Genomic DNA, 26,802 nt, shown 5'->3' on the forward strand with positions numbered 1-26,802 from the left:
TTGGTGATGGTTTATTTCCATGGTTACAAAATTAATTTTGATACGGAAATGTTCAGGGTTTAATTATCATACATTTGCTCTAATTTGTATTTGATTCGTTTAAACATTCTACTAAGCAAATGTGAATATCAAACAATTGTGTGGTAAATGTGGCTGCTTAATGAAAGCGACCTCAAATTGTAATTATTCTGTCGTTAATTATACCCGATACTCAAAATGAGTATTGAGGTATATTAGATTTGTGGTAAAAGTGGATGTGTGTAACGTCCAGAAGGAATCGTTTCCGACCCCATAAAGTATATATATTCTTGATCAGCATCAATAGCCGAGTCGATTGAGCCATGTCTGTCTGTCCGTCTATCCGTCCGTCCGTCTGTCCGTCTGTCCGTCCCCTTCAGCGCCTAATGCTCAAAGACTATAAGAGCTAGAGCAACGATGTTTTGGATCCAGACTTCTGTGATATGTCACTGCTACAAAAATATTTCAAAACTTTGCCCCGCCCACTTCCGATCCCACAAAGGGCGAAAATCTGTGGCATCCACAATTTTAAAGATACGAGAAAACCAAAAACGCAGAATCGTAGAGAATGACGATATCTTTTAGACTGCGGAATCTGAATTGGATCGTATTATTATTATAGCCAGCATCAAGAAAACAATTTCATTTTTTCTCGCCCTGTCTCTCTCTAACACACACGTAGCATAGGCGGCTTTGCTTAGAGTAAAACATTAGCGCCTAGATCTCAGAGACTATAAAAGCTAGAGCAACCAAATTTGGTATCCACACTCCTAATATATCGGACCGAGACGAGTTTGTTTCAAAATTTCGCCACACCCCCTTCCGCCCCCGCAAAGGATGCAAATCTGGGGATATTCACAAATCTCAGAGACTATTAAAGCTAGAGTAACCAAATTTAGTATCCGCACTCCTGTTAGATCTCACTATAAATCGTATATCTCAAAATTTCGCCCCACCCCCTTCCGCCCCCACAAAGGACGAAAATCTGTTGCATCCACAATATTGCACATTCGAGAAAACTAAAAACGCAGAATCATAGATAATGACCATCATTTTTATAGCCAAAAGGAACAAATCAATTTGCAGTGGCTACGCAGCGCCAGACGTCACGCTCAGACTGATTTTCTGTCTCTCTCGCACGCACTCTTTGTCGTGTCGTTTAATATTAGCGGCGTCTGCCGGAGGAGAGCCATACTGACTAAGTATCGGGTATAACTGTAGAGTTGCGGTGTCCGCAGCAACTCACAACGTTCCCCCTCGTTTGAAATTATTCTATTGGATCACAATCAAATATGGCAATAGAAGTTGGTAAACAACGGGAATGATTCGATTGAATCGGTGTAGGTAATTTGCCATTGAACAATGACATCTTTCATGCCAATAGATTCTACTAATCTTAATAAAAAAAAAAACATACATACATAGAATATCATCGATCAGCCGTCAGTAGCACAATGTGAAGTTGAACGACAGTTGTTACCAGTCACGCGGGACTCCTTCTCTTCAATTGTTGCCTCATATTGAAGGGCAATTTTTGTACTTGAGCAAAGATATAAGAAAATGGGAAAAATTCTTGATTTTCAAAGCAACTCTCAACGGAACGATAGCTTTCAACTCGTAAATGTGTTTATGTGTTTTGTCTTTGATTTGTTTTTAATGCGACTCTCGCTGCCCCTGACAAAAGGGAACGGGAAGCAATAAAATATTTGTCGGTCAGTGTCAACACCACGGAGAGAGCCAAAGGGGGACACACGTTTCAGTGATAACCAAATTTGAGATGGGAAAGAGCCAGCGAGTGAAAGAGAATAAATTTATATTGAAAAAATATATATACTCGCATGTACAGTCGGCCATTTATGCCTAAATGTCCCTGCATGCGCTGGAATGTGCAATATAAACTTTTATGCCATCGCCAAAAACACAGTTTTTATTTACCGCCACTTGACCTTTTTCCATTTTTGTTTCCCGTTCGATGTACGGAGTATCTTTACGGACAAACGGAACGTAAAACGTGTTTGAGGCCCAGTCCAGGCCTCAGTTATTTCCAAGTCTTCCTTTCCCGTTTCTGTGCGTATGTGTTTGGTTATCAGAACATAAAAGGTTTGTATGACAAAAAAGCCAATATGGATAACATTGTGAATGGGAGCTGGGTACGCACTATAGAGTACTCTATCTGTCGCTCAATTCATTTCATATTTTGAATGAAACGTAAAGCTTTTTAGAAACCTTTGAACAACGAAAGTGTATCTCCTTATGAGTTATTAAAACTGTTAAAGCGGCAGAGGGTTTGCTTTTACTTTATTCATGGATTTTCTACGTGTCAAAATACCGTGGCGGTTACCCCATATGTTATGTTTCCTCATAGCATTAGAGCTAATGTGGATGTACCACAGAGTATCCTATTCTTACAGCCACCTCTGCGTATGCGCAATGCTCGTGGGATGGTTTGCTGTTGTGGATGCAATCAACGCGGTGTCAGCATTTCAACTCGGCGCCATTCAAAAATGGAAATTAATTTTTCAGCCATGACAAGGCAATTAATTGTATGTCCCTGTCGCCGGTTGTTGTTGTTGGTGCTTTCCCTTTTGGCTAAAACTAAATTTTTTACACTTTCATGTACGCAAATGTGTGTAAATCAAAATAAATGTTGCCAAATCACGAACTTAATTTAAATGTCACGACGGGAGGAGCGCTGACAGCTGGAAAACGCGACTACAGAGTAGATTCAGTATAGTATCGTTTCTGTGCGTTCTTTATAGTAGCAGCACTCTTAAAGAATTCTTGCTGCAGCTGTTGCCAGATCGAAAGGGAAACGAGGCGGCTCGAACATCTCTCCTTAATGTCCTCTTTCAATGCGTTTATTTATGCATTACGAATTACTTGGAATCTGTGGCAGTTGTCGCTCCCCGTCGGCCATCCTCCATCCGCCACTCACCATCCGCCATTCGCCCCATTCGCCATTGCCCGGCATCCGGCATCAGTTTTCGCCATTTTTCTTTCGCTTTCCCAGAGAACTGCACGCGCCATTTTCGCAGCCGTTGGATAAAGGGGAAATCGAAATTAAACTGTCCGAAAGGCTGCGGACCAGCACAATTTACGAGCACTCGCGTGCTAAACGTGGCCCAGACAGACACAGGACGTTCTCCTCCCTCCTGCCATCTACGGCCGGAGCGAGCTGCGTGTCCTTTCATTTGGCCGCAAACATCCGCTCAGTGAAATGACTTTGTGGTTGGTTTTACATAACTCTGCGAGTCGGCCAAAGAGGCGTGAAGGGAGGGGAAAAGATTGTGCTGGACAAGGATTAAGTCCTTGCTGGGATTGCATGTGTGCATTTGATTTTTGGCTCCTTCATTGTGGATGGGATGGGGCCAACATGAATGTTAAATGCACATTTGTTTCCGGCCAACGCAAGCTCATGATTATTTTATTGAGCCGCTGCGCCCGGGATAACCTTGGAGCAGGAGGAATAACAGAGAAGCATGTCAGCCGATTTAGATTCGCAAGAGAGATGACAGTATAATAAACCTCTTGGATGGCTCTACATTCAGCAGTTCCATTCATAGTTTTGGCTGTGGCTACACATGTGGCCCAGTGGCTCGAGTCGACTCGAGTGGCTTTGCTTTCGGTTCGCTGCACGCACAAATTGCCACTCGAATGGCTGGCTTACCTACCACTGTCCTCTATCCGTAGCGCTGTACATGTATCTTTCCATCTTTGCGACTTTGCATCTGTTTCCCCCTACTCGTATCTGTATCCGAGCATGCACACATCTAAACATCCCTAAGCACAATATACATAGGTACTCTTGCAGCTACTTTGAAGCTACTTAACTGACAATCTTCCTCATCTTGAATAACGCAATTTTTTGCCAAATTGTGAAAGGGGTTTGGTCCGGACCCGTTCCCTCTCCCAGCACTTATTGTATCTTCTGATTTGGGGCAGAAAAGTAAATAAAATAAAATCCACAAGTCCCTAGCCAAAAACTTGTGTCGAGCTCAAGTTTATCTACTCCGTACGTAGTATTATTCGATTGAGATACATACAACCACTGATAAAATCGTTATCCTCACTCAATCTAAAGCAAATATCTGATAGAGAAAGGTCAGGCCTGTGATAAGATTCGCAGTTGGTTACGAGCTCGTCAAATGTCCTCTCTTCTCTTCTCTTCTCTTCTCTTGAGGAGATGATGCTGTTTCCTCTTCAAAAGTGATAGCGGTTACCAATGGCAGGAATGGTAATATGGATTATTAAATAATCCTACAAACAGGTGCAACCCACTAATATCCTTCGATATCTCCACATGGAGTGTGGAACATCCGTTCTGGAATGTGGACTTGAGCGATAGCAGGGAAACCTTCCACCCAAAACTATTTCAATTTCCAGAATTTGTTTACAGGAAGATGGTCCGAAGTACGAGTTTTCCTCTGTGCATGTCACAGGCATAATTTCAAACGACTCTCCTCTGCACAAAGTAAAGAGGAAAGCAAAGGCATTCTCAGGATTTATTTGGCATGCATTCTCAGCTTGATGCTTGACCGAAGCAAAGATATATTTGGAATGCATTCCGAGCTTGCGGCATAGCTGCAACCAAACACAATATATGTACACAGATATAGATACTATTCTCGCATATGAGCAAACTTGTGCCACAATCACAGATGGCACAACACTTGGTGGCAAAGTTTCTTGCAATAACTGCACAAGTATACATAGAATGGCAATTGCAATTGCGGTTTCCAGACTAGGACATCATTAAGTAGGCCCGACCAAAGGACTTCTGTCAGAGGAAATGGTCCTCACATGACATTTAATACGGACAAACTTCGGTGGGAGGCCTGACATTAAAATTCTCATGGAGTTCAGAGCAGTAATGACAACTGGAAAACTATAATTGCAGAACGTTATTCCTGATTTTCTTTGGGTCATCTGCAGCAGCAGCAAAGTCCAGGAAGTTGGTCTTCATTTCCTCTGCTGATTGAAATTGTTTCTCTGCCTTGTGTTCTTTCCTTGCAATCTGTTTTGCTTCCCAATGATGCATGACCAGAACAAAGACATAGATATAGACACTATACTCACTTGGGGTGATAAATTGAAGCCCAAGTCCCAGAAGTTCCAAAGCAATACCAGAAAAGATTCGATGGGAGCCAGCTGCGAATATTTATATGCTCGAGAATAACTCAAAGCGACTTAACTCCATCGATGATAGAGATTAAACTTTTGCTCGAACAATGTCAAAGCATCAATTTGTCCGGAGACGATGACAACGAATCAAGGGATTGGGGATAAGACCAGATGAAAAGCAATCACGGGCTATCAAGTCTCTATTGTATTGCTGAGGAAATTATGAAAATCCCACCCAGAATAGGCGAAGGCTTTTGTCGTCTTGACATATTTTAATGCGAATTTACGCCAAGAAAGATGTGCGGCGGCGGGGTTGCCACTTGAGCCTGGTGGCCTCTGACAGTTGGTCAACTTTAATTTGCAGCCCTTTTGGAGGCCGACATCCTGGGCCCTTGGGAGTCGCCCGTCCTGATTCTGCCTCTTCCTTTGCCTGTTGGCAAGTTAGTGGCGCCGTCTCCCAGGCGACAGACAGCGCCTTGAATGTAATAAATAAGTGGAGATACTCGTACTCGTGCTCCCCCAATGGTGCTGGCGCGGCGTACCTCAATCAAAGCATGTGCCACACACTGGAAACAGCAGCAGCAGCATCCGAATCAGACGAAATGCGGGAATGCCCATGTTTCCCTCTATCAACAGTGTCTTCAATAATTTTTTACACACCCACACGTGAGAATGCCATGCAGACAGACAGAGAGACTTGGGTCGCTGTCATGTTATATTCCCGTTAGGCAGTTGCTGGCGCAAAGGGCAAAATTGCAAATAAGAAAGGAATAAAATAAAATGAAATAAAATATAAAAAAAAACACTAGTACAACAAAAGAAAAATAAAGAATATAAAGTATGCGGAAGCTGAAATACCCTTTCAAATTAAATGAACGCCAAAGCTTAACTTGTATATAAAAGGTTGAAAGTACTTTGCATTAGGAAAATTCGATTTGGTACGAGCACAAAACACGAGCACAATGAAGTTTCAGGAAGAGATAAATATCAGCATTCATTAATTAATACAAATTTAGGAAATAATCAACTACAAAAAAACCTCCTGGAAGAGGCCACCAGCCGAGGGTACCCTGCACGAAAGAGAAATAACAGCTCCAAGTGTCATTTATCTCTCAGGGACGAAACTTTCCATCGACTTTCACTCAACACAAAAGTGCTGTAACTATGTGTGTATGATGCTTGTGTGTTTGCGTATGTGGGTGGGTGGGCGTGTGCCTGTGGTGCTGTGGAGATGTGGAGCTGACAAACTCTTTGCATATTTTCGCCCCCTCACTCGCCGCTCTCAGCACCCACTCATAGGGTGTGAGCCAAATTGATTTGACAAATATTTTGCTTGGCGTTTATTACATTTTTTTCGTTGGCCTCAGCGCCAGCTCTGGCCTCGGAGCCGTCGATGGTTGGAGGGCCTTTTCAGGCTTTAACCCCGTCATCGATGGCAGGGATTACGACGCACGCTATGGCAACAATTTCAATATGCTCCTGCTCCTGATCTGCTCCTCAGCTCTGCATGGCGCTACACGATAGATGCCACAATAAAGCAGCTGAAATTCCTCACGCTGCCACAAACACATGCTTGGGGGCCACATTTAAATGTACAGCTGTGCATTGATTGCATTGTTGTACTTGTTGCACATGCCTCGCATGCACACACACACCAGCACAACGGCCTATTCCTTTAGGTACTGCATCAATCAATATGGAAACAAAAGCAGACCACCAAACATACAGGAATTCCAGAAATCCACTTCCAACTCTGACGCTAATATTCGATGCTTCGGAGCAAGTTACGTATTAATTAAGGGCTTGGAATTGGAACCGCATTTATGCAATTAATAGACTTATGGAAGACTCATGGCATCTGATTTGGAATATGCTAGATAACCTAAGGAAGAGCCAATTAAAGAATACTGAACGGGACACAAAAATACGCAATGATGGGCCAAAGAAAGACCACTGAAAAGTGAACAATAATAGAGTACAGAAAGTAGTTTTTCCTTTACAAAAGTACATGTGGGTTGGTTGCACAGTTATACTTTCATTGTACTTGCGGAATGCTTTGTGCCTATTGTTCCTTGGTCGATTTCAGAAAGTCTGTTTGAATTCTCGAATAGAAATGCAAGTACCATCGACTCTCGTTTTTAGAGCATACATTTCAGGATTCTTGTCTCCGGTATGTTTTGTTTTTTTTGTAACCATTACACCATCAAACGAGGATACATGAAAACAATATGAACTCAAAAGCATAATTTTGGGAAAAATGCGTAGTCATTCAAAGGTATCTCTGTTACTCTGGCATGAATAAATCTGCAGTAGAAAAATATCTATTAGATCCCGATGAAATATCGCTTGCACGATGCTTTCATGATGGTGTTGAGTATCTGCCGTGGTTTATTTGGGCGCAGACTCAGTTTAATTTTCACATTTTAGCCCAAAATTCACTGCTAGGGCCCCGGGCAGAGAAAGGCAGACAAACTGCGCTGCAACCGAATAAACCATTTACAAATACGAGTAGCATTCGAGCAAATATAGGCGATTGGCATTCCATTTGAATGAGCTGCATGGAGCGTCGGTCTTAAGCTTAAGGCAATTGTTTGAGTGCATTGTGCTGCCGTTGATGGATAGGATTCAAATAGCCAGAGGCGTGGGATCACGTAATGCACTTCCCCAGCAGCCACTGGGCCACAAAAACGAGGCAGCAAATAAGGCAGTGGCCAAAGTCAGCCACTAATTGCAACATTAAAGCTCCTTTTGGTTGCCACTGTGTGTGATAGGAGCAGCGGCAGCAGCCCCGAAGCAACATCCAAAGGATCAAAGTCTCTGCTGAAAGACTGAGGGCATACTTACCTGGGTCTCTCTCTCCTGCATCTGCTCACCATTCTATCCCTCCATACCTGCCGCCATGTAGTTGTGGTTACATGGACTGGGGCGACTTTAAGCGGGAGCTTTTCTGTGGCATGGCCAGAAAAGGAAAAGGAAGAGCTACGAGGAGATGACTCGCCTGTTTTAGATATGGGATTAACAGTCCGCAGAACTGTCAATCTGGTGGTTGCCAGAGTTTGAACGTAGCATCCCCACATGGCAGGCGCAGATGATTTTTGCGTATCGCATGCGTAGCATTGGAGCAACGCCAAGGCCAAAGGTATTGCCAACGGCAACGCCTGTGATGACTTTTAATTGAAAAGCAGAACCGGGGAAATGTTGTTAACTGCTCGCCACCGCAACATGCAACAAAATGATACATGGCCAAAGCTAGCAACAAGCCAATTTGTGGCGGGCGATAACTTTAAAATTGGCAAAGTTTTGCGATTAATTAAAATCGCTTCATGCCATTGATGAAACAATAACGAAAAAACTAATATTTGACAATTGCCAATAATCGCCAGACAGCAGCATGTATCCGATGCGGCAAATTGCCTGTGGCAGAGGGTGCATGCAACAGCAACAGCAACAGAAACAGCGACAGCAGTAGCAGCTGCAACAACAGAATGGAATCAGCAACAGAATCGGCAACCAGAGGAGAGAGCAACAATTAAAACAAATCGAGAAGATAAAAGTGCTGTTTGTACGATGTTGCTGCTGCTGTTCGATGCTTTTTGTTGCCGCTGCAGACGAAAAATCTAGAGTCCATGAACCGACAATGGGATACCCTAAGACCTGCCTTTATTTCGCTTCTCCAATAAGCATTCATTCAAGTAGGGAAAACTGACGTTTTTCAATAACTTGTACATAAAAGGCAATAGCTAATGAGAAATGGGTGATAGTTGGTGGGCAATATCTATAGCGTTAAATAACAATAGAGCTCAACTTTGGTGCCTAATAGCTCCTCGAGGCCCCCGTTATCTCCGAAGATAAGCCCAGATCTAGTATATTACCATCACACCCACGGATTCAACGATTAAAGGGTATCAAAACTTCCAACCACATATACACACCACTACAGGCATGCAAATCGGTGCACCCGTCCCTTGCTCTCTATCTCTCTATCCATGCGATCCATGTGGTTGTTTGTGCCCATTTTTGTACCCTTGCAAGGACAAACTTTTATTTCGAACAATTGCCGCCGTGCAGACAAATTGAATTGAAAACTGGGAATGTAACAAATTATGCAATATATATGAGTCATAAGCACACACTCCCATTCACATAAGGGGTGCGACATGTCTGTGCACATGCACTCTCGACAGGTGCCCAGTCGAACGCCGAACGAGGTCTGCTGTTTGATTGCAAAAATATAATTAAATGGCAACATAGGGGTTACGCAGGGGTTAGTGCAGAGGATGAACAAAAATCCCACTCAAAAAAGAGCTATTAAATATAAACGAAAAACGAGGGGGAACGTTGTGAGTTTCTGCTGCGACCGCAACTCTACATTTATACCCGATACATAGAGAAAGACAGAGCGAAAAAGAATGAAATTGTTTTCATCATCCTGGTTATAATATTAATACGATTCTACATTTTTTTTCGTATCTTCTCGTATCTTTGAAATTGTGGATGCCGCAGATTTTCGCCCTTTGTAGGGAGCGGAAGTGGGCGGGACGAAGTTTTTAAATATACTTATAACAGTGACATATCACAGAAGTCTGGATATAAAATGTCGTTGCTCTAGCTCTAAGTCTCTCTTAGTCTCAGACCGACATGGCTCAATCGACTGGGCTATTGATGCTGATCAAGAATATATCTACTTCCACATCCACTTTCACCACAAACCTAATATACCCCTATAGTCATTTTGAGTATTGTAACAATGATTTGCATGCATAAACCCGAAAGGGTGTAAACTATTGGCAAACATTGCTCCATAAATTATGAAATTAAATTTTCAATTGCCCCACTTTTATTATTGTTTCCGCTGTATTTTTAAGTTTAGGAAAAATATATACATAAATGACCAATGATAGACCGAAAAGAAGAATGACCTGAACGAAAAATTCAGGCAAAAGTTTTGAAAGACAGAAACGACTATACTGATGCATTAAGGCCTGTTAAGGAAATATCCATGATGGTCAATATATTCGAAGCGATTTCAAAATACCTATATATGTACTTCAAAGGTAAACTTCCATGTTAAGGGATGGACCCCTGATATTGTAAATATCTGAAATGAGATCTATGTACGTCAACGTACGGAAGCTTAAAGCAGATACCCATTAAAGGAGAATCCCTGCTAGGTCTATCTTAAGAGAAAATTAAGTTAAATCTAAATGAAAGTCGCATCAAGGCAGAGCCGCTTTAAGGAAAATCCAAGGGAGTACTTCCATAGTCAGTTTGTATCGATCCAGATAAGCGTATCTGCAAAAGCGATGCAAAATTTCACTAGAAAACAAACCGAAAATTCAATTTAGCTGACATTTTACTTTAAATAGCTAATATGTATTTAGTGGGCGAGCCACCTCCGTCAAGCCTTAAGCTGACACCGAAAGAAATTTACTTTTCCCTTAGCCTTAGCTTGACCCCGGGAAAGCAGCTTATTGACAGCAACTTTAAATCACAGAGTAGGCCGCCCCGACTAAGACAAAGCCACCTGTAAGCCCCGAAACAGATAACACACCGCCTACCGGCCTACCGACCAGGAAAGACGGCAAAACCAAGCCACAAAAAAGAAAGAAAATAATTCAATTCCATAAACACTTGTTCACACAGTTCACGCAGATCACGTGGTCGCCTCGGTAAGCCCGGCCCAGAGACTTGGCTGAAACTTCATCAACACAAATTGTGAATTCCATACAAATAGTTTGACAAACTAACTTGGCTTTTCCCGAAACAGAAACTTGGCAACAGAGCCGGGATGATGGAGGGGAGAGGCTCATAGAGGGGGCGGCCCAAATGAAAGAAGTTTTGCGGTAGGCCAGGTCGGGTCGGATCGGGTCGGGTCGAGGTCGGTTCTGGAGCGTAAGAGAGCATAAAAGAAATCTTATAAATCCAAAGCGGCAACAACACTTGCATACATCCCAGATACATACTATGTATATGTATAGCCATATAAGCATACATTTTGTGTGCAAAAACTAGATTGAGACAAAAGAACTTGTGGAGCTACAGAAATGGAAATGGAGGATGGGTGGCGGATGGTGGAGCAGCAGCAGGGGCAGGAACAGGAACTTATATGAGTATTGCCACTCGCACAGTTTTCATATCTTAGTTTTGAGCATTTCCGGCGCCAACTATTTGGTCACGTAGTGTGTGCCTCTAATGAATGCGGGGCAACTATACATACGAGTACGAGTATAAGCATGTATGTACATATGAATGTACAAGTAGGATGCGCGTGCCGCATATTATCGCTAAAGGTCGCACGGCGAACTCGAACTATTTGGCTTGGGGCACTCTTTCGGCCAGACTAGGCCACATATAATCAAAGCCATCGCCCATCCTCATCCACAACAGCACCCACAGACACAGACATGTCTAAAGTCTTGCCGAAAACTTTCACCTTCTCCCATAAAGGCAGAAGAAATCAAAGAAAGTATAGAAGGAGGACAGATCTGGGACCCCACTCAAAAACTTTTCAGCTTGTTTGGGCTCGGTTTTGGTTTTGAAATTACTCTCAACGCGCATTGATTGTCAACGTCCAGAAGGGAATTAAACTTTCTCGTCTCCCGTTTACTCAGTGGCTCGGCGGCTGTTTAAGTTTCGGCACGCAGCCGAATCAAAATCCTGCAGAGTTCTTAACCGTATTAGTGGTCGATTTTGGTCGGCCACACTGAGCTAAACATTTGATAAGCGGGAGAGGTCTGTTCGTTGAGTAAATAGAGCATAACATGTTGGAGTATCTGCGGATCGATTAGCACGGATTGTTACGTAACCCCCTCACAATTACGAAATGCTTTTTACTTAATGCACTTATAATTGAAAAATTTCCAGAAATACTTACATACGTAATAATAATAAATCCCATTCGTAGAAACACTTATCCGCACAATTCAAATATCAATCCCTGCTATTGTTGCATAAGCCCCATTCGATTCCATTCAAATGGCCACACAACACACACATACATATGTATGTACATATGTATGTATGTACATATTTATATACCACATCTGCATGGTGTAAAAGGCTCGTGTATTATGAATCCGTCCCCACCGGACGCAACTGTTGACACTTTTCAGTTTATTGGCTGAGCCAACAATTTCTTTAACATTTCCATTTGTTTTTTCCATTTCCCTCTCTCGTATCACTCGTATCACTCTTATCTCTTTTGTTTTTTGCTTCCACACTTACAGCTGCTCCTGGCCGCCATGCTGGCTGTGCGCTGCTTTGGCAGCGGGTCTTCCAGGCGTACGCTTGCATTGGCCTGTGAGGAGGTGGATGCCACGGACGGGGACGCATTAGAAGCTGCAGTCGCGCTCGAAAACAATAGATATAGCAGTAATAACAACAACTACAACTACGCGTTTGGCGACGTTGGTGGCATTGCGGATAGCAACGACAACGAGCTGAACAATGACAACTATAACTACAACAAAGCAGTGGCCAAATGGCAGCAGCACCAGGGGCTCCTACAGCAACAGAAGCTCTACGGAAATCCCATTTACAGCATATACGACTTCAGTCGAAGCCAGCCGCAGCAACGGCAACAACTACGGCGTGAGTTTGATGATGATCCAGTGAATGCTGGCAATGACTTCCGTCTGCAATTGTCCGACTTAAATGCGGCCGTTCAAGGTGTGGGCAGGTTTGTTGTCGAGCACCACAACAGCCCGGACCAGGACAACGACAAAGACAACGACAACAGCAGCAGCAGCAGCAGCGAAAACAATGCTGACAGCAACAGCCAGCCGCAACAACGGGAATTGTTGCTGGAGCGCCGGAGTCGCATCAGTCGAAGGTAAGAGCCAGTGGAAGCACAGAAATCGCAAGCGAGAATTAGCACGAGTGCTGCCAATCTATGCGAATGAATGGATGTGGGATAGTCGGGATGGGTGTGTCGGGTATAGTCAATTTGTATTATCCGTGTATGAGAGAGTCAAAGTGAGTATGGAATGAGTGGAATGGTCAAAGTGTGTGTGAGTGAGTGAGATGGAATGGAATGGAACACTGTGTATGTGCACATATGTACATATGTACATTTGCATGTGACTGCAGTGTCACCGAATATCATTGGAGATGAATGACGCATTGACAAATCTGTTCCTGTTCCTGCTAAATGGCAATGCAATGCCGTTATGCATGACGTAAGCGCTTAAGCTGATTCGTTGCTTTTCAGATTGCTCTCCCTCCCTTTGGCTTTTCCTTTTTGCTTTGTTCTTTTTTTTTGTGTTCTTTGTTTGGACTAGCGCGATCAGGCTTAGGCGGATCATGTGATGTCTGTGCCATAGATTACGCAATCGCCCGGATGCATGCAAGTTAACGTACCCAATTCCATTGAGCTCTTATACGAGTTGTAAACAATCTTTGGCTTTCCAAAACGAAAACAATTTCAATCTTGGGCCTCCGCCTAATTGATTTCTAAGATGTACAATCTCAAGCGCCCCCGCCGCAATCCCAATCTTTGACACTCGCCTAAATGGAAAACCAATGTTTGCCCACACCCGGCTTCTCATAAACAATCTCACTCCCGGCTTTCTGCAGATCCTGCACTTTAGGCCTTTTACAGTTCTCTCTTTGGATGACGAAATCTAATACTCGGGATGGCGAAATCAATTGAAATGTTTATAGAAAAACGATTCCCGAAAGGGATCAACGATGCAAAGATCAGAAAGTTCAAATCAGTCTTGATCCAGCAGCGACACCGCAAAGTCTAGCTAAATATTAAGATCGCGCAATCCCTTGGCCCGGAATTCCTTTGTGACCCTCTACTTAAATCTATATCAGTGAAGTTCGAAGTAAAATAAAAACTTTTTAAAAACACAATCCGCTACCGCTATTGTTTAATTGGCGCCCAACGTGGGGCGACGTTGTCTAAAAAGCACCGAATGATAAAAGTGTTGCGTCGTGCCGAAACCCGAAGGACAATTAATTAATGGAATAAATCCTTCAAAATTAAAAACGCGGAGTGACTGTGTGATATAGATAAAAAAAAGTGAGATAAAAAGGAAACAAACCGGAGCTTAGGGTGTGCAAAAACAAATACAAATACAAATACAAATACAAATACAAATACCAATACAAATACAAATACAACGCAAAATACAAATAAAACAAAAAGCTAATCAAGGCAATTCGTAAATACAAAAAAAACCAAAGAAATCCAAAGTTTTTAAAAAACAAAACCAACAAAACCGACAAAACCAAAATACAAAGAAAGTGAAACGATCAGCGAAGCCAAAGAAGGAAGACCCCCAGAAGACCCAGCTGAGCAAAGAAATTTAAGAAGGAAGACCCGTTCGAAGATCTGCCAAACTAAGAAGGACGACCCCTACCGGATATTTCAAAATGTATGCGAATATACTAATACTGACTTTTGTTATATTGACGACTGCGGAAGTAATTGACTATACGCATAGTGACTATCTATTGCTCAAAGACGACAGAGACGTTTACACTTATGAAACATACGCTGAACTTTTCCATATTACTAATTTGAGTTTTTATAGAGAGATAATTGATAAAGAATCCAAATATGTCAACAAATCAATTAATTCAGACGATGAGTGGGAAATATCAATGGACTTAAGTCTATTAAAATTAATGATTTCAGAATTAGTTCCAAAACGGAAAGAAAGGGGAATAAATGAATTAGGTACCATTTGGAAATGGATAGCAGGCAGCCCTGATCATGACGACTTTTTGAAAATACAAAATAAAGTAAATGAATTAACTGAAAATAATAATAAACAATTTGTAATAAATTCCAAATTTTTCAAAGAAATTGAATTGCTATCAAATTCATTAAAGAATGTCATCTTCAATGAAGAAACGATACTGAGAAAGCATCGTTTAAAATTAATAACTTTTGACCTACTAAATTTAGTTGATACCATAACCCTCTTAAAAGTAAACATTTTCAATACAAAAATTTTAAATAAAAACGAAATAGAGGACATTTATAAGCATGAAAAACATAATGTTGAACTGTCTGATCTGTTGGACATTGCAACGGTTAAAATAATTCGAAATGCAGATTTAATAATCATTTACATAAAATATCCTCAAATTAAAGATATTTGCAAGTTTTACCATGCAAGAGCCATCTCACAAAATGATGGAATGTTAGTTATAAGTGAAAAAGTTTGTGAATGTAAGGAGAAATACTATTTAATGAATAATTTTAAAAGTGAAACTTTTAACAATTACGCACAAATAAATTTAAAGAGTACCTGTTTCACCAATTTACTTAATGGCTTTAAAGCCAACTGCACTAAAAAAAGGGAAAAAAACAAAGAAATAGACATCATTCAGGATGGTGCCATATTAGTTTCAGGCAAAAATATCGTAGACAATACTACTTTGTTAGGATCGTATCTCCTTATATTCAACAACACAATTGTAATAAATAATATAACCCACATAAATGATAAGGGTAAAATTCTAAAATATATATCGCATCATAGATATAGCGATTTTGAATTAGTCGATTATATACAATCGAATGATAAGCAATTTTCTTTTGATAATGTTAATATTTTAAATCCCCTTATAACATTAGGTAATACGGCCTTACCATTAACAACATTATTTTTAATCATTTTGATATTGTTAATGTTATTTTACTTCGGCTATAAATTAACCAAATTTGTACTTATTAAATCAATAAGAATACCGTCAGAAGAAATAGTGGAAAGCAACATTCAAATACTGTCAGAAGAAATTAGAGCTCTATCAGAACTTCAAAATGTATCGGGACGAAACATTTAAGAATGGGGGGAGTTAACGTACCCAATTCCATTGAGCTCTTATACGAGTTGTAAACAATCTTTGGCTTTCCAAAACGAAAACAATTTCAATCTTGGGCCTCCGCCTAATTGATTTCTAAGATGTACAATCTCAAGCGCCCCCGCCGCAATCCCAATCTTTGACACTCGCCTAAATGGAAAACCAATGTTTGCCCACACCCGGCTTCTCATAAACAATCTCACTCCCGGCTTTCTGCAGATCCTGCACTTTAGGCCTTTTACAGTTCTCTCTTTGGATGACGAAATCTAATACTCGGGATGGCGAAATCAATTGAAATGTTTATAGAAAAACGATTCCCGAAAGGGATCAACGATGCAAAGATCAGAAAGTTCAAATCAGTCTTGATCCAGCAGCGACACCGCAAAGTCTAGCTAAATATTAAGATCGCGCAATCCCTTGGCCCGGAATTCCTTTGTGACCCTCTACTTAAATCTATATCAGTGAAGTTCGAAGTAAAATAAAAACTTTTTAAAAACACAATCCGCTACCGCTATTGTTTAATTTGCACACAAATAAAAAGGCAAAAAACGAACTTCAAAAGAAATTTGAAAGAAGACAATTGGGAAAATCCTTGCTGAGAGATAGATAAGGCGTCACTCCAGCTCTATAGAAAGATACCCTACAAAAAATATTGAGTGTTGTCCATTAAAAAGGGAGAAGAGAGAGAAGAAAGCCTGCAACAGATTGATATACATACATACATATGTAAACAGATAGATAAAGAGATGAGTAGATCATTTAGATTACCTTTTCGATCAAAAAAATATGTGCTTAGGTATTTTAATTGGTTTAAAATGCAGAAACCTTTTCATGTGTCTGCTTTTTCAAAATAACGTTTACCACACGGTAAAAATAACATTTTCGAACCCTTTTCAAACTCCCACCAGAAACTGCATAGATTAATGTCTGTTCAAGGCTCTGCAGTTTCTAGCTTTCCACCACAAGTCCCACTTTTTCCCTCCCTTTTCGTTCTCAAAGAGGCGCCACAAACATCTTTATTCCACTTATTTATTTTTTTCCGTACTAATTTGAACGAGAGCAGGCTCACCTCAACAATTCCAACAAGAATTCGTTTCTAAACATTTTTGCAAACTTTGCGACAAAACTATCAAAGCCGTTGTTGCCCTCAAAAGAGCCCTTCAAAACTGCCACTGTCGCTGGTCAGAGGGGGTGGCATGGTGGCTAGGCAGTAAAGCATTGACAACGAAAGAGGAAATCCGCTGGCAGCCAACGACAGCCGCGTAACGGAGGAGCTTTGTGCCGCTTCGTGCTCAGAACAACGCCATTGGTAGCACCATCTCCGGGACCTGCAGGGCCCTGGTCTCAATCCCGAACAAAGCCGCGCAAAAAGAAAGCTAAAAAATTCATTGGCATTTGCCGCAGTTGAATGCAAAATGATGCGCTTTTGTTGGCCAGCTGGAAAAAGCGACTATGAAGGATGGCGGCGGCGGAGAAGGGATAGCGAATATCCCACGCCATGCAAATAACAAACGTCAAAAAGAATTTATTTTTTTGTTGCAGTCGCCACACAGCAGTCTAAAAACCGTCGTTTTTCCACTCCGTCGCAGTCATTTCCGCCCGCCTGCGGCATCCGTGGCGTTGGCAGCTTCTGTCGGGCAAGAGACGCGAGCGGCGTTAATTCATTGCCAAAGCTAAAATTTCCATGCATATGCAATTTCAGGGAACCAGAGGAGGGTCAGCCGGAGCTTTATGATAACGAATATGCAGCAGCTGCTGGTGCTACCTCTGATGCTGCTCCTGATGCCAATGCCGACATTGAGGGCGAGGAAGACTATGCGGTGGCGGCCGAGGATGCGGATGAGCTGAGTGAACAGCTGCCCTACGGCATTCAGAATGTGCGCAAGCGTCGCGTTCGTAGCGTTATGCCTCCCGCTCAACAGCTGCTGGCTCCTAGCCCTAACAGTGACGAGGTGAGCGCCATAATGCCCTCCAGCTGTGTGCTGCTATAATCCGCATGACTATCTCTTCCGCAGGTAACCTATCAGTCGCTGTGCCCCACCAATCGAGTCACCGTCAAGCTGGACAGCGGGGACTACCGCCCTAATCATTATGTAGAGGTCACCTGTGCCCATAACTACGCCCCGCAGCCGCCGCGGGTTCACAACTATGACTACGTCTACAGGGGTAACGAACTGCTGCGGGCCCTGCTCGCGGAGCGGGGAGAGAAGCGCGAGGTGGGTCAAAATCTAAGGTTACACAAATAAACAGCTCCTGAATGTCCCGAATCCATTGCAGATCTGCTCGGCGATAGGCTTCGCCTGCATCCAGCTCAACCGCACCATCCATCTGATCCGGCTGAACGATGCCTCCGGCTGCTGGGAATCCGAAACGCGAACGGTGCCATCCGGCTGTGAGTGTATGTGGCCCAAGCACAGCTACGGAGATATCGGCTTCTACCACCAGACACAGAAGCGGCACGGGGGCGTACGAGGACGTGTCGCCCCCACCATTGACTACAGGCCAGGAGTGGGCTATCGCCAGCTGACAGTGCGAGCCCGGAGTCCCAAAGCCGGGCAGCGCAGTCGACGCGATGACTTGGGCTACGAGAGCTACGAGATGAATTAGTGGCACAGCGAGAGGCAATACCTGTGCAGGGAGCAGGGAGCAGTGAGTGGAGGATATGCCAAGCACACTCAGAGTGTGCCCAACTGGATTTGTGGCGGCAGATTAGTAACTAAGTTGGATCCGCATAAATTATTTTCGCTTTAGTTTAGCCGTAACGGGAAGGTCCCTTAGTTAGTTCAGATAATTGTAATGAAATATTAATAAACAACTACAATGGAGCAACAACAGAGCGAGCTAATCCTTGGAGAGGCTTTGCGTGCACACAAATCAAGGGGATTATGGAAATAAAATTACGCTTGGCATGCGGACTTACAATTAATCCAATCGCAGCGCCGCTTCACCGTCCTTAATCCGGTCTATATGCAATTCTTTATATGCCTTCGTTCCACACCTAACGTCGCCTGTCCACGACCATCGATTCGGGCGATTTATAGCACGGGTCTCATCGTAAATTAAAAATTAAGCGCCGACAAACAAAGCAATTCCGGATATTTACATTTATATCAAATCCGTTTTCAAGGCATAAATCAATGTACAATAAATCCCCTCGTTGAAGAGGTATAATCCGAGTATGCCACGCATTGCCCTGGGCACAGCCCTGAGCTATGTGCTATGCTAACTTGTTCAACGGCTGCCCGTCCACCTGCTGCTGCAGTTTCTCTGCAATTCCAGAAATCTGTGTGTGTATCTCTGCCACGGACTGGTTGGCATCTATTTGGTGCCAGTAGCTGGACTCCTGTTCGCAAATTCGATTGAACACCTCGGCCACTTTTTGCTGGAACTCTAGTTTCTCATAACTGCAATGAAATCGAAAAAGGTTTATGCAAGTGCAACTCATACAAGATAAAAAGATAAGGTAAGAACCTACCGCTCTTCTCCGTATTTACCGCGACTCAAAAGGTTATCTGAAGCTGTTTTCAGGTAAAAAACTGCGTCGGGCTTGATGAGTCCCCGTTCCGGGGCATAGCACCAGTCAAAATCCAATCCCTTGGCTGCGGTATAGGCCACGCCAGAGTAGGAATATCGATCCACAATCAACGTTGTGCCGGCCAAAAGCTCCTTGCGGATTTTGTTCATGTACTCCCAGCGGTTCGCCGAGAACATCAAATGTATCACCTCGTCGGGCAGATCGTTGCTGTTGGTCAGGTACGAGTTTATCACCTGGCCAGTACTGGATTCCCGCTCCGGAAAGTTCATGGACAGCGTTGGAATGCCCTTCGACTTGAGAAACTCAGCTGCAATCGAAAAGTTGTTGTGTGAAGCGGAAGCCACTTTCGCGAAAAGTACAACTTACCCAGGAGTCTGCTCTGTGTCGTCTTGCCGCAGCGGTCGCAGCCTTCGAAAACGAAAAGGGCTCCACGTTTACCGACGCTCATTTTGTTAGTTGTAGTGAAATCGTTCTATATTTTATTGCAATATTGAAATTTTCCAGGGCTGCACAGTCGTATGAACGTATTTTGGCGCCAAATTTTTAGAGCTATTTTGCAACGATTTTTTTTCGAAATTTATCCCGAAAATTGTGAAATTACCTCACGTCATGTCATGTCATGTAAATTAATTAAAAGCGCTGTTTTAATTGTTTGTTATAAAATTTTTGAATAATATCAGTGCTGCCAACTTTTCAACAGGAAAAATGATATTTTTAAGCTATCAAAGGCAAGATTAATTTTCTTATTAGAGTGATATTTAGTTTTTAATTAACTCATGTACCAAGTAAAAATCGCGCACCTCGTAGTCAAGCCAGCACTTCCCTAAAAAAAAGCCAGATCTTTAGGGAAAAAGCGAACTCTGCAGCCCTGTATAAAATGTTTCTTTTCAGCATTCACCTGGTATTTTAAAGTAAAGACACCGACGGTCACACTGCAGGGCATAGAAAATACGCGTTTTATTTGTGGTATTTTTTCCGGTATCTAAGAAAATTGCAAGGTGTGTGGCCTAGAGAGGGTCGCAAAATCAAACGAACTATCAGAACGACTTAGTTTGGTCACACTGTAGGGCAGATAAATTACATTTTGTTATTTAAATTGTTATGGAAAATACGCGTAAAACACAAAAAAATCAATGCGGCTTGTGTTAAAGTAAGACACATCTCTCGCCGTACTGCCACTGCAATGTGTTGAAAGCAAAAAGCGGTCGGAAATCCGATTTTGCCAGTCTTGGATGTCCGTCCACGACCCAAAACAAGAAAAATTCGCAAACCGCCACAACGAAGTTGCGATGCGCTGCAATTGAGAATTGAGGTATTCATACAGCATATCATATCACCAGCAAAGCCACTAACTGTGCCGTCGCATCCACTCATTGTGCTAACCGACAAACCCATACGACATAGAACTGGAAAATGGCTTTTCTGTGCCGAAACCAATTGAGAACATTCATCTGTTACAAACACCGCGTGTTTTTTGCGTAGCGTGCAAAACAACGCTGTCATCTGTCGATAACTTTATCGGCTGCCTTGTTTGTGCCCCTGTTATCGCGCAAGGACCACGAGAGCGCCTGCCGCTCGCTCGCCGAAAACCTTTCGCCAGTGGGTGGGTGGTGTGAAAAAAGTGCGTGCGGAATTGTTTATAGGCTAAGAAAAAGGGCATTAGCAGCGCCCTGCACTAGCTACATATAATCGGCTAATTTGGCTCGAGTTGAACACCTACGGCTCGCCTGGCGGCTGCATACACAATGTGGCAGGACATGCCGTGCCGTATGCTTATGTAGAAGGCTGTGCTTCCCCCTTTCATCGCGAAAGCTATCAGCTATCAGGCACATTCCGACCCGAATGCTGGGACTGACTGCTAGATAGGTACAGGTACTGCCCATGATCTCAGGTCTTCCCTCCCGCGACACAAGTTAGCCCAACGGACGACTTCGGTGATAGAGAGCAATAGGGCAATGGCAAACAACAACCACCCGCACGGCCACCTCAGCCAGGCAGCCCAGAACCCATCCTGGAACCCGTTGCAAGTAAGTAGCCACTCGGCCATCTGGAAGTCGCACCTTGCTGACTGAAAAAATCTCAATCTCCAGATACCATCGTACATTCCACGGCAGCCGCAGCTGGCGCACATGTCGAACGAACGGCCCATGGTGCGCTCGCCCCTGGCCTGGCATGCCTCCGTGTCCGCCCAGCCACCGCCGCCGCCAGATGCCCTTTACAATTTTATGTCGGCCAATCATAAAAACGTAATTAGGAAACCGAAAGCAGAATCAGCAAACTAGACGCATGCTCAAATCTCCCGCCTAGCCAGTAGAATAGTTTCCTTCTTTAGCAGTTTATCTGCTGTAATCATTATTTGCTTTCTTGTTGTGTGTTTGTCGCCTGCTGCCACCCTGCATTGTATATCTTGTGATTGTCCCTGCTAAATGTCGCGATAGTATTTGCAGCAATGTCCTAACACAGTCTCACTCTCCGCAGCTGGATCACCATCATCAAATGAATCCTTTGTTGGCGCCGCCATACTCTGGAACCTTGCCATTCGACTCCATGGACCTCTCCTTGCAGTCCGCACGCAGCGCGGCCCAGCCGCTGGCCAAGCAGCCCCAGCAATCCCAACAGCAGCCGCAGCAGCAGCAGCAATCGCTCATGCATGCCCCCAACTATCCAACGATGTAAGAGCCGTGTCCATTCTTCATAGCCCCAAGCCGAGCTAATCCCCATATGTTTCCGTTTCAAGCAGCCAAAACCTAGCGACAAATGCAGCGCCAACCAGCGCACAGCTGCAACAACAGCAAGGCCACCTGGCAGCCATGGCGGCGGCTCATGCAATGCTGCAGTCGGGCAACCAGAATGCAGCATCTTCCTTGGTCCTCTCCAATGGCAGCGACTGTGAATCGCTGTTACCGCGGCCGCCACCCACGGCTAACCTTCCACCCGGAAGCAGCAGCAACCATACCGGCAGTAACAACAACATCCCCAGCCCGCAATACCTGCAGAATCGCGACGAGAACTTTAAACTGTCTCAGCTGAAGCGTAGCTTCGAGCAGGAGGTGCTATCTTCGAAGAACTTGCAGAAGGACAAGCTGTCCCCGCACAATCTCCAGCATCAGCAACAGCATGCGAATAAAAAGCGTGAGTTCACTTTTGTCTTTATTCGAACGTCATCTAATCATTTTCTAATCCTGAACAGCCTCACCCTTGCGCAACTATCATCAGCAACAGCAGCAGCAGCAGCCTCCGTATAACTTAACCCCAAAATACAATGGTCCCCAAACGCCGCCAACTCCGCAGTCGCCATTGGCCGGACCTCCGCACCAGATGCACTCTCCCACAATGGACTACAATCAGCTACATCTGCACCACCAGCTGAATAGTGGAGTAGGAGGCAGCCACGGTGGAGGCGGCTACCAACACATGCAGCAGGACCAGCCCCAGCCGCAACACTTGCACTATCATAATCAGCATGTGGGCAATCAGCCTGTTTCGGCCGCTTCACCCCTCCATCCGCCTCCGCCCCATTTAGTTAGCTCTCAGTTCCACGCACAACAACAGAGTACAGGCCAGCAGCAGCAGCAAGCACCATCAACGCCCCAACAGACGACACATCATTCCCGCAGCTCGCAACTGACGAATCTCGAGTCGATGGCCAAGCAGAAGACGCAGCCGGAGACGGAGAATCAGACTGTAATCACGGATCTATCCTATCGAAATGCGACGCCTTCATTGCCACCCGCTCCGGCGGTAGAGGTGGAGAAACCACCAGTAACAGATGCCCCCGAATCACCCTACCTGACCACCTCCAACGAGGAGTCGCTGGAGTCGAATAGCAACAGCAGTAACAGCCGCAAACGTCGCAAGCGGAAATCCAGCCTTGTCATGCGGGTTACGCCCAATGAGAATGCAACCGAGGGAGGAGGAGGCGCCAGTGCCAGCTCCACCACCATGCACCAGCAGCCAGGAAACACACCCAGCATAAACAGTAACATCTGCAGTCCAAAGCATTCGCCAAAAATCGCGGGCTCCGACTTCCAACCCTTTGGCATGCAGTCCGAGTCGCAGAATGACAAGACGCCGCAGGAGAACGGACGGGGATCCTCGCCATCGCCAACGGAGAACAGCAACAGTTCCACGCTCTACAACGACGAAAATCCCAAGACGAAGAAGCAGCGGCAGGCCCTGCTCCAAAGAAATCTGACCGAGCAGCAGCGTATACACCACGAGGATGAACCCGATAAGCCAGTGAAGCACACTCCCCCGACCATGCCACCCCCGAGTCCGCAAAGCAATAGCAGCAGCAGCAGTTCGAGCAGCTCCAGCGGCAACACGCACAGCAGCCATAGTAGTCATGCTACTGGCAACGATACCCGGCTGCCGGAGAAGCCGGAGAACGATGAAACCAATGCCACTACGGACACGCCCGCGTCGCCGGCTCTCGTGGAGCAGGGAAACATTGATGCTAGGCCGGCGGTGAGTGTGCACGAGTGCGATGAAGAGGAGGAGCCAGTAGGCGGTGGCGGTACCACCAAGGAGCCAGAATCACCACCTCAACCAGCACCGGCGCCTTCCTTACCCCAGGTGCCAGAAACAGCCGGAACAGCAGCACCTCCAGCTCAAGAAACACCACCTGCGGTCAACTCTGAACACTCTACGTTTGGAGAGGTAGAGGATAAGCTGGAGGAGATGTTTGCTGGCATCGAGGAGGAGCCGGAACAGAATGGCCCACCGGAAAAGCCTGCCCAGCCAGCCGGAGACGCAGTAGCGCACGACTTGAGCGCTCAGCTGGCTCTGGACAGTGCCAAAGATGAGGATAAGCCTGCGGGAACGAGGACAGCATTGTCAGCTTCACCTGCAACAAATCTTTCAGTCCCCATGCCCGAGGTGCGACCCGTAGCCACCAAGGCAGCGAAGAAGTCGACCCTTCCCAGTCCTGTGCACAGCCCCACGCCAGAAACTCGCTCCACATCCACGCCTTTGACTGGCACCGAGGACATCAAGTCTCCTAGCATCCAAACCTCTTCGAATGACGCGAATTCGCGCCGGCTGCCTCCCCGAAGGCTCTCTATAGGCATGGATGCCTCCCTGCTGCGCTTCGTAATCGATGAGCACTCAGACAAGGCCAAGAAAGCCGTGGGGCGTGGCAGAAAGCGGGCAGCAGCCGAACCAGAGCTCGACAGCGAGGATGATGACAAGCCCAGTACCTCGGCGGCAGCAGCAGCGGCGTTGGCAGTGCGCCAGCAGAACGAGGTGGCTGCCGCCAAAGCAGCGATCGCCAAGCCCACAGCGAGTAAGAAAAAGAACGCGGGCGGTAAGGGCAAAAAAGGGGCAGCGGGGAAGAGTAAGGCCAAGCAGAATGGAAAGAAGTCGGCCGCCGGAGGTCGCAAGCCGCCGACCACCGACGAAGACAGCACTCCGGCGCCTACGAATGGAGGAGGAGGCGTTGATCTACGTTTCAAGTCGCCCTTCATACTGATCAAGCCGGACGGCAGTGTGAGCATCAAGAACACCCACAGCGCCGAGGACGTCAACGAGAAGCAGACCAAGGCCAAGAAGGCGCCCCACGAGAGAAAGAGTCTCCGCGGAATGCACAGCTCCACACTGAGTAACCGCTACGATGCGGACACCACCGACTCAACCTGGATCTGTGTGTTCTGCAAGCGAGGACCGCATAAGATGGGCCTGGGCGACCTTTTCGGACCCTATCTGGTGTCCATCGACTGCGAAGAGTACCGGGCGGCTCTGCAGGCGCCTGGAAGCCAGGACTTCGATGGAGTCTTCGTCAGCAAGCGCAGACGAGAGGACATGGTCCAGCACCGACGTAACCTGCCCGTAGTGCCTGCCACACTGGCACACATCATGCAGGCACCGAAGATCAGCATGGTAAGCTGGAATGCGTTATTCTAGCCATTCGAATTTCTTATCTTCAATCTCTTGCAGCACAAGCGGAAGCGCAAGCAGATCCACGACAGCATGTACGCCTACAGCGATGATCCGAACGAGTCGCTCTCGCAGTCCTCCCAGGATCCTCTCGACTGCTCAACTGAGAACAGGTTCGTGGAGACGTTTCGCGGCATGTGCAAGACCTCGGACCACGGTTACGAGGTCTGGCTGCATGAGGACTGCGCCGTCTGGACAAACGACATCCAGCTGATCGGCGCCCATGTAAACGGACTGGATGCCGCTGTGTGGGATAGCACGCGATACCAGTGCGCAGTCTGTTTCCAAACGGGGGCCAGTGTGTGCTGCTTCCAGCGGTGCTGCAAGGCTACTGCCCATGTGCCCTGTGCGCGCTCGACCAACTGGACTCTGGACGAGCAGGAACGTAAAGTATTCTGCCAGATGCATGGGCAGTTGGAGTCACAGACACACTTACAGCCGCCGGAAGTCTTCAAAGCTGAGCCTGTGGCAGCAGCTCCGCCAGCCGTTGCACCACCACCCAAGTTTGATGTCAGTTCGCTTCCCTGAGTACGAGTTCGCGTCCGGGACTGTCTCCTGATCGCCAAGCGTTAAGCGTTGAGCGCAGCCTCTTCCTCTGGCTCTCCCCGAAGCCGCTGCCCCTTGTCCACCGCACCCTATACTTAGGCTTTGTAAATAAGTTTCCCGGCCCGGGGGCGCTTCATAATAGCGTAAGAAGTGTTTTGTACAAACCCGCTGTACATTTTACAGGCTTTGACGCACAGCACAGGAGATATCACAGCGTCTCTATGCTCTAGTTAGATTCCTTTCACAAATCCTTAGTTGTCCATACTTAAATTATTCTTTCGATGTGCACAGACGCGCCCTAGCACTGTGCCCTTTACATTAGTACCTTTTAGTTTAAATTAATTTAATGCTCCTCCCACAGCATCACGTATGCCAATTGATAATTTGATTCAGTTGAGTGTCATGTACATCAACGAATACTCCCTGCCATACTCCATCCGACAGCCAACTGAATAGACCAGGACGAATCACAATAGCGCCGAAAATGCGAAAAGCCAATTGATACATATGTGTGCAATGTGCACAGCATTCACTGGAGTTGAGGTTGCAGCAATGTAGGGTATAAACAGAGAAGAGAGAACATTCGAAGCCCTTTTCAAAATGGAAAACAATTGTAAAACAATATAAGTATAAAGTATAAATAATAAATAATATTAATAATTATACTAATGGTAAGGTATTCGTATAAATAGGACCTTGTACGTATATTGATGATAATTTTAAATTCTAAACATATAAACAATAAAAACTTAATCTCACAAGCAACGCAAAATCATTTGAAATATATCGGGGCGAATATTCAGAATCAGAATAGTAACAAAAGGCTGTTT

The 26,802-nt window shown here is 45.1% G+C and overlaps 3 protein-coding genes across 6 annotated transcripts in view; 2 read left to right on the forward strand and 1 right to left on the reverse strand.

Annotated features, from left to right (window-relative positions):
* Positions 1-18,781, forward strand: part of LOC6590289 — a 29,897-nt gene extending 11,116 nt beyond the window's left edge. The window contains exons 2-6 of the mRNA XM_026984814.1: positions 12,366-12,970; positions 17,660-17,715; positions 17,770-17,909; positions 17,973-18,173; positions 18,235-18,781. Of these exons, the coding sequence (XP_026840615.1) occupies positions 12,366-12,970; positions 17,660-17,715; positions 17,770-17,909; positions 17,973-18,173; positions 18,235-18,564 (1,332 nt within the window). The 3' untranslated portion in view covers positions 18,565-18,781. The remainder of the gene's footprint in view (positions 1-12,365; positions 12,971-17,659; positions 17,716-17,769; positions 17,910-17,972; positions 18,174-18,234) is intronic.
* A 265-nt stretch (positions 18,782-19,046) lies between these two features.
* LOC6590290 (thymidylate kinase) lies at positions 19,047-19,968 on the reverse strand. Its single transcript, XM_002016311.2, has 3 exons — positions 19,859-19,968; positions 19,433-19,799; positions 19,047-19,361 (listed from the first exon to the last, which is right to left on the reverse strand). The coding sequence occupies exons 1-3, from the start codon at positions 19,938-19,940 to the stop codon at positions 19,175-19,177; spliced, it is 636 nt and encodes a 211-aa protein (XP_002016347.1). The 5' UTR covers positions 19,941-19,968; the 3' UTR covers positions 19,047-19,174.
* Positions 19,969-20,622: 654 nt separating this feature from the next.
* On the forward strand, positions 20,623-26,724 carry LOC6590291 (uncharacterized protein CG5098). Of its 4 annotated transcripts, XM_026985930.1 has the most exons (7): positions 20,623-20,804; positions 20,897-21,519; positions 21,583-21,738; positions 21,971-22,164; positions 22,230-22,624; positions 22,683-25,369; positions 25,427-26,724. In XM_026985930.1, exons 2-7 carry the CDS (start codon positions 21,448-21,450, stop codon positions 25,952-25,954), a joined length of 4,032 nt encoding a protein of 1,343 aa, XP_026841731.1. In that variant the 5' UTR covers positions 20,623-20,804; positions 20,897-21,447; the 3' UTR covers positions 25,955-26,724. The 4 variants fall into 4 exon arrangements, with proteins under 4 accessions (XP_026841731.1, XP_026841730.1, XP_026841732.1 ...); XM_026985929.1 differs by having other exon boundaries at positions 20,623-21,519; XM_026985931.1 differs by having other exon boundaries at positions 20,624-21,519; positions 22,233-22,624; positions 25,427-26,723.
* Positions 26,725-26,802: the final 78 nt, after the last annotated feature.

The sequence above is a fragment of the Drosophila persimilis genome, unplaced genomic scaffold (genome assembly GCF_003286085.1).
Source record: "Drosophila persimilis strain 14011-0111.01,24,50 unplaced genomic scaffold, DperRS2 tig00000002-arrow-pilon, whole genome shotgun sequence".
Lineage (NCBI taxonomy): Eukaryota > Metazoa > Arthropoda > Insecta > Diptera > Drosophilidae > Drosophila > Drosophila persimilis.